The sequence below is a fragment of the Leucoraja erinacea genome, chromosome 23, assembly GCF_028641065.1.
Source record: "Leucoraja erinacea ecotype New England chromosome 23, Leri_hhj_1, whole genome shotgun sequence".
Classification (NCBI taxonomy): domain Eukaryota; kingdom Metazoa; phylum Chordata; class Chondrichthyes; order Rajiformes; family Rajidae; genus Leucoraja; species Leucoraja erinaceus.
In genome coordinates, this window is record NC_073399.1 from 32,511,142 (window position 1) to 32,527,289 (window position 16,148).

The window sequence follows — 16,148 nt, forward strand, 5'->3', positions numbered from 1 at the left end:
CGTGCCGTTGAAGTCGGCTGCGGGAGGCACCGCCCGGGGAACAGGGCAGAAGAGGGCTGGGCTCAGAGAGGGACATTGGTTCGTGGGACGACCAGAATGGATGGGTGCAACAGACCTTTGTGGCCAGATGCAGCTGGGACTGTAATATGACCCCAAAATGGCACCTCTTCCATATGGACTCAGTGGGCTGTTCTGTGCCTACTGTGCTGTGCTTATGTACGGGTATAGTCTTGGTGACTATATGCAAGAAATGTATTTCAATATTTCTGGTACACGTGACAATAAAGAAACTGTTAAACCATTAAACATGAGACACAAGGAACTACAGATAATGGACTCCATACTTTGAGGAAATTTTGTAGTGGATCAGTAAATGGAATCCCAAACCGAAATGTCACTTGTTGAGCCTGAAGACGGGTCCTGACTCGAAGCGTCGACTGTCCATCCTCCCACAGATGCTGCCTGGCCATCTGAGTTCCTCCAGCACTCTTGGTAACAATTGACCACTCTTGACTTTTGGTTGGAAATGTACTTGCAAAGTATAACAGTCATGAGAAGGGATTACCAGGCGGACAGAGGAAAGGATTGAAGGACGAGCTCAAACCCTGGGCAGCACAGTGGCGCAACGGCAGAGTTGCATCAGAAACCCGGGTTCGATCCTGACCTCGGGTGCTGTCTATACGGAGTTTGTGCATTCTCCCTGTTACCATGTGGGCATTGGAAGGATCTACAAGAGTCGCTGCCTCAAAAAGGCAGCCAGCATCATGAGACCCACACCATCATACCCACTCTCATTTCACTCCTGCCATCAAGAAGATGATATAGGTGCCTTAAAACTGTAATGTCCAGGTACAAGAGCAGCTTCTTCCCTGGAACCATCAGACTATTGAACACTAAATAAGCTCCAAACTACCAAGAATTGGACCATTATTTTTGCATTGACGTACTGAATCTCCTCAATCGTTTCAGGAAGCGGAGGTGTTGATGGGCTTTCTGTATGATTGCATCAATGTGCTGGGTCCAGGATACATCTTAGAAACATAGAAACATAGAAATTAGGTGCAGGAGTAGGCCATTTGGCCCTTCGAGCCTGCACCGCCATTCAATATGATCATGGCTGATCATCCAACTCAGTATCCCATACCTGCCTTCTCTCCATACCCCCTGATCCCCTTAGCCACAAGGGCCACATCTAACTCCCTCTTAAATATAGCCAATGAACTGGCCTCAACTACCCTCTGTGGCAGAGAGTTCACCAGAGATTCACCACTCTCTGTGTGAAAAAAGTTCTTCTCATCTCGGTTTTAAAGGATTTCCCCCTTATCCTTAAGCTGTGACCCCTTGTCCTGGACTTCCCCAACATCGGGAACAATCTTCCTGCATCTAGCCGGTCCAACCCCTTAAGAATTTTGTAAGTTTCTATAAGATCCCCTCTCAATCTCCAAAATTCTAGAGAGTATAAACCAAGTCTATCCAGTCTTTCTTCATAAGACAGTCCTGACATCCCAGGAATCAGTCTGGTGAACCGTCTCTGTACCATGACACCCAGGTCTCGCTGCATCTCCCCCTTTCTCAATCGGCCACCATTTAGATAATAGTCTGCTTTCCACATCTTCAGAGATGTGCATGCACACCCAGGAATTTGAAGCCTTTGACTCGCTCCACCACCTTCTCGTTCACAGGCAGTGGCCAACAGTGAGGGTAGATGGGCTGTGAAATGGTCCAATCCTTTGCACTGTTATTATTTTTTGTATATTATAGATTTTACAATGCACTATGTTTACATATCTGCTGTGCTGCTGCAAGTAAAATAAATAATTGTTCCGTTTCGGGACATTTGATAATAAAACACACTCGACTCTTGAAGAATCTGTGGTATCAGGTTAGCTTCAATAGCTACAAAACAAAGTGGAATCAATTCATTGTGGAAACTGAAAAACTACCAGATTTGATCAATGACAGCAACAGTAAAACTGTTTACCTTTGCATTTCAGCCAGAACTTGTGCTAACTTGGGTGGGTTCCTCACGATGTGTTGATTGACAAGTAAATTCACCCTCCCATATTCGAGGATCACATCTCACCCGAACATACTGACTGAACACTTCAGGAGAAATATCTTTGAGCAAACAAGAATCTAAGCACTCTGTGCGCAGGCAGTCTCCAGATCCCTGCACTGCAAACTTCAGCAGGTTTGGGAAAGTAATCGTTAAGAGATTTAACCTGCAGCACTTATTCCAAATCAAAATCCAAATTATTCACAGAAGGGAAATGAATTAACTCACCAGGTTGGGCAATAACTGCTCCAGGAAGTGATTGACCGAGGAAAAGGTACAGGTTATAGTTAAGTTTAGATTAAAGTTTAGTTTTAATTTTAGTGTTTGTTTCGAGATACAGTGCGGAGGCAGAGTAATCACCCAGTACACTAGCAGTATCTTACACACACTTTTACACACAATTTACAATTTTATCAAGCCAGTTAGCCTATGGAGTGTGGGAGTAAACCAGAGCACCCGGAGAAAACCAACGCAATTCACGGGGAGAACGTACAAACTCCATACAGGCAGCATCCACAGTCAGGATTGAACCCGGGTATCTGGCACTGTAAGGCAGCAACTCTACCGCTGCGCCACTGTGCTGTGGATATAGTTTATAAAAATAACATCATTGGATACTTTGGATGAACATCTATATGGAAATTTAAACAGTCCCATGACTATTGTCCGAGTATTTTGTCTTGCCAAACACAATCATATTTGATGTAATGTCAAGGTGTTGCACAGCACTGAATGGCCACCTACTTAACTGATTAGAAAACTACCATCTAGACCCGAGATTGCTGCAGGGAATTGCAAGAAAATGTATTGGCAAGTGATACCGAGTCCATTACATTCAGTTATAAACATTCCTCCACACAATCTCCACAAGCATAACCAAAGCAGTCATTTAAGATGAACAGTAAAGTCAGTATTTAATTGCAGGGCATTTCCAACAAGACGAATTATGATTGTAAATGGTTAAGGATAAACAGTCAATGTCAGCATAAAGAAAATACATCCAAAACTATATTGAATTCCCTGCACGCTTTGGTTGCTAGGGTGATCATTACAGTTTTAAGAAATTCATAAAGTGCTCTTTGTACCCGAGTGTGGATCACGACATGACCTCTGGCACTTTGCATTCAGCTGTGGAGAAGCTGCTTCAGGTCATCTTGGCTACAGACAGGAACTATGAAGTATCTAAACATTTGAGAGCACAAAAAGACTTCAGATGCTCGTGCAGTTTTACGTCAGGAGTAAATTTACTTTTTAAAAAGAAGAAACTTGTCAAGAAAAGCCTTTACTGGAAAAGCATTTAGTTGTTGCATCTGTATTTTCTTTACTATCCCCCCCCCCCCCCTTCCCCCTTGCAGGGGGAATTTAGAGCTAGATTCAGGTTTTGGCTTGGCCTCACAGCATAATTAACGCCAGTATTGCTTGTACTTGAAGGTGGGCTATTCCCAGTCGTCCCACTGCCTCGCTAGTCACTTGAGGAAGATAAGCAACTCACTGTCTACCAGAAGGTTGCAGGCAGTTTTTTTTGCAGACAAGATGGTGCCAGTATGCACCTTGAGTAACGTTGTGACACGTGGCTAGAAAACAAAATAATGACATTGACAAAGAGGCGCCAGTACGCTGCTAACACGTACCATCACAAGCACAGCGCTGTCTCGAGGTACCAAGACTTTACACTTTTGAAAGGCAGCATGGAAACAGGCCCTTCGGCTCACTGAGTCTACGCTGATCAGTAATCACCCTGTACACTAGCAATATGCTATACACTCGGTCCAATTTACAATTTTACCAAAGCCAATTAACCTACAAACCTGGACGTCTTTGGAGTGTGGGAGGAAACTGGAGCACCCGGAGAAAACCCACGCAGTCTCAGGGAGAATGTACAAACTCCGTACAGACAGCACCTGTAGTCAGGATCGAACTCGGGTCTCTGACGCTATAGAAACATAGAGAAACTACGAGGCAGTAATGTCACCGCTGCGCCACTGTGCCACCCTGAAGACATGCGTGTTTGTAGGTTAATTTGTCCAATGTAATTTCCCCCCAATGTGTACATAGAGGATGAGAGAGTTGGATCGCATGCAACTAATGTGGATGGGTGATCGATGGTCGGCATGGACTCGGTGGGCCAAAGGGCATGTATCCACGCTATATCTATAAACCAAAGTAAAGAAGCTGAAATTCAGTCTACAAGATGGGCAGCTCCGCAGTGACTGCCTCGCCAACAGTCTGTCTCGTCCCTTTTATTCTTTGCGAATTAATAGTATGTTTTAGAGTTCTTTAGCTTGTTTTATGTTGTGGGAGTGGGGGGGAGATTGGGGGAAACTTTTTTAAATCTCTTACCTCGACAGAGTAGCAACTTTTTCCGTATGTTATCTCCGTCCGCACTGCGGCCTAACATCGTGGAGCTGGCGCCCCCCGTTGGGGATTGACCTTGGATGCTCCAACTGCGGGAGCCTGCAGAATTTAACATCGTGGAGCTAGCGGTCCCTGGTTAGGGACCGACTTCGAGGGCTCTAGGTCACAGGAGCTTCGACCGCCCCAATCGTGGGAGCTTCGATCGCCCCGACTGCGGACGGTTCAACTGCCCCGACCGCGGGAGGATAAAGAGGGAAGAAGATTAGACTTTATTGCCTTCAATCACAGTGAGGAATGTGGAATCCCCTGTGGTGGATGTTTATGTTAACTTTTATGTCGTTGTGTGGCTTGTTGCTTTTTTCTAGTATGGCTGTATGGTTTCATGTTACGTTAATTGGTACACGTAACAATAAACGGACATTTGAACCGTTTGAGTCATCCAAGTCACTGTATCACTTGGCATAAACCCCTTCCTAATTCCATTCACCAACAATTGGTCCATTGCCTTCATTGACTTGGTGATCCAAATTTATCTCCAGGCATTTTGTAATTGTTGTAACTATACCCAACTCCAATGACTTCCTAGTCAATGCATTCCAGATTGCGAGCAACCTGGGTAAAGTTTTCCCTTCAATCCCCTCCAACTCTCTTGCTCCAGAAGTCTAGGCCTCTGGATTTGGATATCTTCACCTTCATTATGAGAACAAAGTTTCCCCCTATCCAGCTTCCCTCTCTACCTTCTCTACTCCAAGATCAACAAACCCAGCCTTTCCTCCCAACTGAAATTTCGCAAGCCAGACAAAATGCTGGCAAGTCTCTCCTGAACTCGCTTCGGTCCATTTACAAGCTTAGCTTAAAACAAAAATCGACATTTCTATCCTGTTTATAAATAGGTACCATTTTATAATAAACTCACTCTATTTAACGTGTTTCCTTTGACCACCACATGTTACATGGAATGGACCACCACTGAGACAGACCTACATTACCCAACTAATGGAAGTGCCCGGTGGTAGAATAATCCATACTCATTTTCTTTTCTTTTTTTGTGAAATTATTCTCTCAACCCAAATTCTAGAAAATCTACATCAAAAAAAGACACAAAGTGCTGGAGTAATTCAGTAGGTCATTGAGTCATACAGTGTGGAAACAGGCCCTTCAGGCCAACTTGCCCACATCGGCCAACATCCCCCAACTACACTAGTCCCACCTGCCTGTGCTTGGCCCATATCCCTCTATGTACCTATATATGTACCTATCTAAATTATTCTTAAACGTTTCGATAGTACCTGCCTCAACTACCTCCTCCGACAGCTTGTTCCATACACCTACCGCCCTTTTGTGTAAATTGAATTTGACAACTGGTCCTTGAACCTGGCCATTTTGATTTTAATTCTTCGCAACTGAAGTCAAGTACCAATTAACCATCACATTTCCTGCTATTAACATTTGTGCTGGTACTTGATATATCTTTCTGTTAGGTCAATTGCGACCTTCAAAATATACAAGGGAAATAATTGATACCCAGGAGAGTTGAGCAGGCAATGATCTCATTCAGAAATGTGAGGAGATATCATTAACTGGTGAAGCTGCAGTACTTGGTATCACAGGGATCTTTATAAGAGATATATATCAATGAGATCTCTCCAGTGATGCTACCTGTCCTGCTGAGTAAATAGAAAGTACCAGATGAATAGAGGAAACAAAGATGGCCCGGAGCAAGGAGGTTTTGAATAGTGGCATTAAGGCTGCTAACTTTTAATCAAACATCATCTGTCCTGCTTGGCCAGCCTTCACAAATGGGGCAGCAGTCCAACCCCATGGTGTGCTTGTGGAGAGCAGCAAACAATGCAACACATCATTGAAGCATGCCCTCAACAAAGACTCAAAGGAGGACTTGTCACCCTTCATACAGCAGATCAAGAGGCAACTGCTTGGCTAAAGGACTTTGCATTCGCTAAATAAAATCTGCCCACTCCCTCCCCAGTTGCCGTCTGACCTGCTGAGTTTCTCTAGCACTTTGTGGTTTGCTCGTGATTCCATCAAGTGTCCAGCAACTGGTCACTTCGCTTCCGCTTGGCCACCCGTTACCTCGCTCTGCCAGCTTTCCCATTTCTCCACCAATCTGAAGAAGGGTCTGGACAATGTCATCTGTCCATTCCCTTCACAGATGCTGCCTGACTTTAGATTTTAGACGTTACTTTAGACTCTATAGATACAGCGTGAAAACTGACCCTTCAGCCCATAGTGGCTGCGGTGACCAGCAACACGCGAGCAATATCCTACACACTAGGGAAAATGTAAGAATTTTTTACCAAAGCCAATCTGTAAACCTCTGGAGTGCGGGAAGAATCCAGAGCACCCGGAGAAAACCCACACAGTCACAGGGAGAATGTACAAACTCCATAAAGACAGCTCCCATAACCCGGATCGAACCCGGATCTCTGTCACTGCAAGGCAGCAACTCCACTATGATGCCTTGGCCCACAGTGTACCTCCAGCTCTGTGTTTTGCTCGCCACTCCAGCATTGCAGTTCCTTGTGTCTAACACTTAAATCAAATCTTCCTCTTCGTAGCTGCTAGCAATATTACAACTCCTTGTTCATTCTACCGCCTTAGAACAGAAACAACATCATCAAACGAGCGGATCACATTTCTTGGCAAAGTTCTTCACGCAATTAAACATTTTCAGTTGTAGCATTTTAATAAGCATTTCCATGACTCCCAGTTATCATGTGTGGAACATCTTAAATGATATTAAAATTTCAATAGTATCCTCCTGACGTCAAGCTTAAGAAATCAGATTTTTAGTACTCTGTATATTGCAGTTGATAAAAGGGGGAAAGGTGCCAACAAATTGGATTGCTTTTATGAAAAGGCTCACGTTAAATATTTTCCAAAATGTTGCAGATTGATCGTACACCAACTACTGTCAATATTCAGTCCTTCCTTATTAGGAAATCCCTCCATTACAATTGTGATGCAAAGCATATACTGTATCTATTTTATTTTAAATAAACCAAGTCTGTCCACATAAAGTCTGTCACTTTATGACTATTTTCTTTTAACCGTAAGTTTAACGTTACGAATTGCTATGCTGGGTCAGAGGCAGAATATGTGCAACACATTCTTTTCTCCCCCCACTGTAAATCGCTGCAGTTTGTAAAGAGATTCACACAGAGATTTAACTTGTTATTGTTGATGAGAAAGATTTGCTGATTAGAGGCACAAGACAGTTGCACAAAATGTTTAATTATTTTAACGAACTGCACATCATTTTTTTTTCTTAGACTCACAGCCTCGATAATTCTGGTAGGAAGCCCAAATGAAAGACAGACACTGTCTGCTTCTGGTAAAGAATCTTGGCCAGGGTAAACGCAAACCTCAAATGGAACAGCTTACACAGTTTCACAGTGAGCACCAACTTTTTTCTTTTTAAAATAAAAGTGCTGTAACGTACCTGAAATTCTGACCCTGTCCATTAGTACAACAAACACCATTTAGTGGTATCCACAACACACCGCTTATCGTACCAAGAGTTGCTTTTCCACAAGTGCCTGCCTGATATAATTTCTCCAGTCTGTGCAATCATGAATGCACCATATTACCACATTACCATGTGCAGATCATATGTTTTTACCACACACTGAAGCAGCATTGTCAGATTGTGGCTTCAAAACTGAGCACGTGACCACATTCAGAAGTTTAAAATAACCTACCAGAAGACGGCAACTGTGTATCCTGAAGATACATCTGCCCAGTGTAATTCTACTGATAATCATTTTAAAATAATTATTCAAACTGAATTTTAGACAGGATGTTAAAAAAAAAAGTCCCACCACAATATTATGACAACATTTACTGAAAAAAAAGAGCGATTTTAGTCTCAAAGAACACTGGACAATTTGTACAAAGCATGAGATGAAAGGAGACCCTTTGCTCTCCAAGCAGAAAGAAAGACAATTATAGCGAGAATATAAAGTAAAAGGAATAATACAGGCCTCTCACTAGTGGGAAAGAGCTTCTATGAACTTTTTATGAAATATCGCAAGAGTTATTCAAAGCCGTTACTACACACTTCAAATATTTGCAGCTTTTAAACAATAGTCAAATGTTTCGCTTCCAAGTAGTTTAATATTTTAACCCAATGCACTGCTCCAGCCGCCTGATTGTCAACAGGAATGCTGGAGGACATTGGAGCTGGTGCGTCAGGACGGTTTTGATGTGGATCAAATTACAGAATGACGAACAACAAAAGCATCCAATAAAATGATTGCACAAGGGGAGATTGAGCCACATTAACATGGTGCTTGTTGCATATTAAGCCGTTCCACAGAAAACAAAGAGACACTGAACAAACTGTACAAAGCATGCGATCAAATGAGAGATCAAAGGCAGTGCCATTTATCATGCTTCTTTTTCCCAATGGACAGAGCTGTTGGCATCATCGTCACATCTTTATGGTGCTTACAATTATCCTTTATTAACACCGATTGGGATTCTGTGCGCCACTGATGTCGGATCCCCACGATCTCAATACTGTACCGTCCCAAATGTTCCTTCTCTACTTTAAACGTGGTTCAGGCAAGCCCAGGATTCAGTGGGCATGTTGCAACTTCTGCCGTGAACATTTGAGCTCGTAATTTTCCCCAAAAGAAAAGGACGAACCTTTAGAAAGGAGATGAGGAGGAATTTCTTTAGTCAGAGGGTGGTGAATCTGTGGAATTCGTTGCCACATTGACAGCTGTGGAGGCCAAATCATTAGATATTTTTTTAAGGTACAGATTGACAGATTAGATAGATTGTTGATTAGTATAGGTTATGGGGAATAGGCAGGAGAATGGGGTTGTGAGGGAGAGATGGATCAGCCATGATTGAATGGTGGAGTAGACTTGATGGGCCGAATAGCTTAATTCTGCTCCTATAATTTATTAACATGAATCTTTTTCTCTAGACATAAGGGACTGCAGATGCTGGAATCTTGCACAGAACACAAAGCACTGGAGTAACAAAACGGGTCAGGCAGCATCTTTGGAAGACATGGATAGGTGACGTTTCAGATAGGGACCATTATTCTTCAGAGAATCTTTCTTTCTGTTCCTTCTAATAATCTTCTCCTATGAAGATATGGGAATAGGTGTTTGTGTACATATTCCTTTCCAAATCTTACCTTGCGGGTCGAAGGGCCTGTCCTATGCTGTACTGTTCCATGTTCTATGGTTTGTGTTCTATAAATGCCAGTTGCATCTGTAGTAATACCACAGTGATCTTCAAAATGAAAACCTCGTGATTATCATCTGCCTGGTCAAGTGGATGAACAAGAGGCTGAACAGCAGTCCACAGAGCAAGTACCATTCAGATAAAATAAATTATACATTGATTGCATTGACTTACATTAGGATTTGAGGACTTCATTTTTTAAAAGCACAGGGTGATGTTACAGAGGTGTATGAAATCCTGAGAGGAATTCATAGGTTGAATGCCCAGGATAAGGGAATCAAAAACCAGAGGACATAGGTTTAAGGTGAGAAGGCCAAGGAATCTGATGGGCATTTTTTTCATTCAAAGGGTGGTGGGTATATGGAACGAGCTGCCAGAGAAGGTAGCTGATGGGGCCTGTAGGTCGGCGTAGACACGTTGGGCCAAAGAGCCCGTTTCCATGCTGTATGACCTGACCAGGTCCTGTACTTCAGCTCACTATGCTGCCCTGCACTCCTTTATAGAATCAAGCACCAGCAACAATCTGTGGTAGAAATCAGGCACGGCAGATGCTGGTTTATATCAAAGATAGATACAAAGTGTTGGAGTAACTCAGCAGTTTAGCCAGGATGGGTGAGGTTTCAGGTCGGAACCCTTGTTCAGATATCGTCTTCAGACTTCCGTTGCTGCCGCCTCTGTGCCTTGTTCTATGGAAAGGAGTTCCTCACCATCCTGTGATGATCCTTTCTCCTGTCTCCAACATTCCACTTGGACTCCCCAGGTGGCTGTCTACCCTCTTTGGACCTTTTTCTTAAATCAATAACAGTGATATTCATTTCAGATGAAATCAGAACAGCCCCTGGAACCGGGCTGTGCTGCTACAATATGTGACGTGTGATCACCAGGCAGTACATAGCCGGTGGTCCATACACTGTGAGACAGCAGAGCTAAGACTGTATCTAATTCTGTGGCAGAGCTATGACTGTATACAAAATTATCCAATTATACTGGTGGAAACAAAAAATGCACAACTTGCATTAACCTCAACTTCATTCGAACGTTCACCATTTATTTTTCTGTGCGTCGGGTTGCACAGTGGTGCAGCGGTAGAGTTGCTGCCTTAGAGTTGCTGCCCAGGACAAGGGGTCACAGCTTAAGGATAAGGGGGAAATCCTTTAAAACCGAGATGAGAAGAACTTTTTTTCACACAGAGAGTGGTGAATCTCTGGAATTCTCTGCCACAGAGGGTAGTTGAGGCCAGTTCATTGGCTATATTTAAGAGGGAGTTAGATGTGGCCCTTGTGGCTAAGGGGATCAGAGACTATGGAGAGAAGGCAGGTACGGGATACTGAGTTGGATGATCAGCCATGATCATATTGAATGGCGGTGCAAGCTCGAAGGGCCGAATGGCCTACTCCTGCATCTAATTTCTATGTTTCTATGTTACAGCGCCAGAGACCCAGGTTCGATCCTGTCTACGGTGTGCCGTCTGTATCAAATTTGTATTTGTCCCCGTGACTGTGTGGGTTTTCTCTGGGTGCTCCGGTTTCCTCCCACACTCCAAAGACGTACGTACACATTTGTAGGTTAATTGGCTTCTGTAAATTGTCCCTATTGTGTAGGATTGAACTAATGCACGGGTGATAATTGGTCAGCGCGGACTCGTTGGGCAAAATGTTTTTAAATCACAGAACATTCTAACATGGAAATAAGTTTAATTTAATTTAGTGTGGAGATACAGCATGGAAAGATTCAAGATTCAAGATTCAAGATTCAAGATTCAATTTATTTGTCATTTGGACCCCTTGAGGAAACATGCCAGTCACACTACCTCTGTGTGATTCACTTTCCCATCCACTCTCTATGCGCTAGGGGCAATTTACAAAGGACATTTAACCTACAAACGCGCACGTCTTTAGGATGAGGAAGGAAAGGTGAGCACCCAGAGAAGATAGACACGATCACAAGGAAAACTTGCAAACTTCACAAAGACAGCACACATTATTTTTCCTTTCAGGGACAAAAACGACACCACACGCCTGAAATGGAGAGCAGTTGGAGTCTCTGTAAGGATGCACAGACACATACATTTACACACAGAATCATCTTCTATTCCACTTGAAAAGGAAGATAAACATTTATAGTATTTTACATGGCTAAAGTTCGACATAAGTGGTAAGCCTGACGCTAGAAAAAGGCAGCCTTTCATCAGCAGAGTTAACAATTCTAGCAATGAAATACATCATGTGGCAACTGATTTCATATGCAGATGAAAAGTGGATAGAAAGTGCAAAATTACAAGATTTGCTCACCAAACTTTAGTATAATTCTTATAGATTAGCAATCGCCATCTTTGGGGTCATTTATAGTTCACCGGGGCGGCTTCACAATGGCACAGCGGTAGAGTTGCTGCTTTACTGCACCAGTGACCCAGGTTCGATCCTGACCTTGGGTACTGTCTGCATGGAGTTTGCACGTTCTCCCTGGGACCACGTGGGTTTTCACCGGGTTTTTCGGTTTCCTCACAAATTTCAAAGACGTGCAGGTTACGTGACTTCTGTAAATTGTTGCTGGTGATTGGGATAGAACTAGCGTTGGGGGTGATCGCCAGTCGGCATGGACTCAGTGGGCCGAAGCCTGTATCCACCAGTGACGTGCGGTGAGGTCAATGGCTGAGGATGCACTGGCTTCTACCCCATCCTAACTTAGTTGTGTGTGTGTGTGTGTGTATATATATATATATATATTTGTGTATAGACCCCCCCTCACAGTGAGTAGTGTGTGTGTGTGTGTGTATATATATAGTTGTGTATATATCTCTCTCACAGTGTGTGTGTGTGTGTGTTGTTGTGTTTTTGGTTGTTTGTGTGTGTGTGTTTGTGTGTGTGTGTTGTGTGTGTGTGTGTGTAGTTGTGTGTGTGTGTGTGTGTGTGTGTGTGTGTGTTAGTTGTGTGTGTGTGTGTGTTGTGTGTGTGTGTGTGTGTGTGTGTGTGTGTGTGTGTGTGTGTGTGTGTGTGTGTGTGTGTGTGTGTGTGTGTGTGTGTGTGTGTGTGTGTGTGTGTGTGTGTGTGTGTGTGTGTGTTAGTTGTGTGTGTGTGTGTGTGTGTGTGTGTGTGTGTGTGTGTGTGTGTGTGTGTGTGTGTGTGTGTGTGTGTGTGTGTGTGTGTGTGTGTGTGTGTGTGTGTGTGTGTGTGTGTGTGTGTGTGTGTCAGTTGTCTGTCCGTGATGTGGCTGGGAGGAGGAAAGGAGAGAAGGGAGGGAGGGAGAGAAGGGAGGAAGGGGAAAAGGGAAAAGAGAGAGAGGAAGGAGGGAGGAAAGGAGAGAAGGGAGGGACAGTGCTGGCGGCGGGAGTGGATGCCGGGGTCCCGAGCCTCCGAATCAGCCGTTACAAATCAACGAACCTACCAGTCAGCGCCGCCACTGCTGAGGCTCGCTAACGTGGAGGGAGTGCGAGGTAGCGTAAATTACATGGGCTGAGTCTACGTAATTGACGGTCGCTCTCCCTCCAATGGGCTCAAGACATGCCCCCTTGTGAGGCAGACGTGATCGCTGCCTCCCTTGGTGCTCATTCATTGCAGTTTTATGAAGAGACCAGCAAGCCTAAATTTAATATATTTATATGTGAAATAAGCTACCTGGACTATGGAAGGTGAGGATGTAATGAAGGGATCTACAAACATTACATTGGTGACATACAGAGAGATAGTAACAGGCACAGGCTTATTGCCCGCGCTCCATGCAGTTTTTGAGGGGTTGCGAAAATCAGAGGGGAGGCTCAGCTCGTCGCTGCCTCACCCCACATCTCTCCCTGGATTTGTAGCGAAGCTGCGAAAATTTGGCGATTTTGACTATAAAAAATAATTAAATTCATATAGAAAAGACATTTATAACACAGATCAGTGGAACAATCTTTATATTTATTTTATTTTATTATTATTTTTCTTTACTTTTCTTAACAGCTATTTTCTTTGGGAGTATGACAGGTGAGGCTCGGCCTCCCCTGCCTCCCCTGCCCGCACATCCCTGGTTTCCACGCTGAATCTCTAAACCAAACATACTTGATTAAAAATCAACACTTACCAAAATTAACAACCCCACTCTCACTATTGACGGCACCACTGCCTCCCCATCTCCTCAGGCCCGCAACCTTGGCGTGTTCTTTGACCCAACCCTCTCCCTTGAGCCTCACACATCCGCCATGTTGTCAAAACATCATTTTTTCACCTCCGCAACATTGCCAAAATCAGACCCTCTCTCACACCCCCCTCCGCTGCTGAAAGACTCATCCATGCCTTCATCTCCTCCCGACTGGACTACTGCAACTCACTTCTCCTTGGCATCAGCACCAACTACATCAACCGACTCCAACTGGTCCAGAATGCAGCCGCCCGACTAATCACCCACACCAAATCCTGGCACCACATCACTCCAGTCCTCAAACAACTTCACTGGCTTCCCATTTCCCACCGGATCATCTACAAAATCCTGGTCCTCACCTACAAAGCCCTCAACCACTTGGCCCCCCCTTATCTCACTGACCTCCTCTCCCCCTACCAACCCTCACGGACCCTCAGATCCATTGCAGCCGGTCTCCTCTCCATTCTGAAATCCATCCTCTGCACTTTTGGAGACAGAGCCTTCTCCAGGGCAGCTCCCAGGCTCTGGAACACAATTGATCCGAACTTCTGAGTCCCTCACCATCTTCCAGTCCCGCCTCAAGACCCATCTCTTCACCTCTGCATACCCTTAGTCCCATGTCCCCCTCCCCTTTGCATCTCTGTCTTACTGATCTATTTTGTTTTGTTCTTGACTCCCCATGTAAAGCGACTTTGAGTCCTTGAAAAGTACTATACAAATAAAATGTATTATTATTATTATTATTAAGAAAGGCTTGTCATTCTTACAATGAATGCACCTCTTTATTTTTTGTAACCTTATCATGCAGTTAACAACACTGAAATAAATTGTATAATCTTACAAACCAATATGACTGGAAATACACGATTTTCAAAATATTACACAATATAGTCAATTGTGTCTTAGAAGACAAGTTATTTTAATAATTATAGAAACATAGAAACATAGAAATTAGGTGCAGGAGTAGGCCATTCGGCCCTTCGAGCCTGCACCGCCATTCAATATGATCATGGCTGATCATCCAACTCAGTATCCCATACCTGCCTTCTCTCCATACCCCCTTTCCCCTTAGCCACAAGGGCCACATCTAACTCCCTCTTAAATATAGCCAATGAACTGGCCTCAACTACCCTCTGTGGCAGAGAGTTCCAGGGATTCACCACTCTCTGCGTGAAAAAAGTTCTTCTCATCTCGGTTTTAAAGGATTTCCCCTTTATCCTTAAGCTGTGACCCCTTGTCCTGGACTTCCCCAACATCGGGAGCAATCTTCCTGCATCTAGCCTGTCCAACCCCTTAAGAATTTTGTAAGTTTCTATAAGATCCCCTCTCAATCTTCTAAATTCTAGAGAATAATTTATCCAAGAAGATCATCGATTATAGCAAAATAACTAGTTGTTTTTTTATTGTTAAATTATTATTAAACTGGCCATTAATTCTCACTGGAAAACAAAGTCACTGGATCTCTTGAAGTTACTTCAGGCATTGCTGGTCAATCAGGTTAGATGTGAATGAAAGTTTATGCTTCATTAAAATAATTTATTTTTAGTTCGTGAGCATTAAACAAAACTCACCCAATTACAATAAACAAATTCAGTCTGGAGAAGAGTCCCGACCTGAAATGTTGCCTCTCCGTGTCCTCCAGAACGATGCTGCCTGGCTCGCTGAGTTCCTCCAGCACTTTGTGTTCTACACAAAATCCCAGCACCTGCAGTTCCTAGTGGCTCAAGTCCTTCCTTCCTACCTCACATTCTTGTTCCAATCAAGTGCTTGTGTTTGAAATGCAAAACAACATCAAGCTTCAACACACAAGAAAGAGTAAAAGACTCATTTCTTTTTCCCTTCAGCTATTTAAAATGTGTTTTTTAAACTCAAATGACAACTTCCAGGGGGAAACAGAATCTATTCATATTGGATATAAACACTTCAGATTATCAGGCACTTTTTCATTACTTAAGATGTCAAATGCAACTATTTATTTTATAACAGTCTGCACTTGAAAATGCCAGCATAAAAATATTTTTTGGTCAGAGTAATGTGTCAGTATTACTAATCCAAACACCAAACAGTAACTCATATCCTGCTTGGATAGCTTCCAATCCAATGAACTTTGCGTTCTTAATTTTAAGTGACCCCTTCCACCCCCCCACTCCTGTGTGAACCTTATCACCTATATCTCTCACAGTGACTTTCCATTTCACATTTCACTCCTCAGGTACACCAAGTGGTGGCAGAAGGCTCCCAGGATGTGGCTCAGGGCCCCTGAGAGAGAGGGGGGCCCGGAGAGAGCAAGGGGGGCCCGGCGAGAGTGTAAGGGGACGGGGCTGCCGTAAGCAATGTGGCGGGAGGTTGCCGATAGCAGACGGTGACCCGGCAGGGGGCGCTGCCGAGAACAAAGGGGAAG

The 16,148-nt window shown here is 43.8% G+C and overlaps 1 protein-coding gene across 3 annotated transcripts in view; it reads right to left on the bottom strand.

Annotated features, from left to right (window-relative positions):
* The window catches only part of septin9b (septin 9b), a 298,107-nt gene that overhangs the window by 238,548 nt on the left and 43,411 nt on the right, over positions 1 to 16,148 (bottom strand). Inside the window, exon 1 of one of the 3 annotated variants that reach the window (XM_055654242.1) lies at positions 7,872 to 8,040. The exons of the other annotated variants lie outside the window; for them this stretch is intronic. Within the exon in view, the coding sequence (XP_055510217.1) occupies positions 7,872 to 7,911 (40 nt within the window). The 5' untranslated portion in view covers positions 7,912 to 8,040. Of the gene's footprint in view, positions 1 to 7,871; positions 8,041 to 16,148 lie in introns of those variants that run through there. 3 annotated transcript variants of the gene reach the window in all.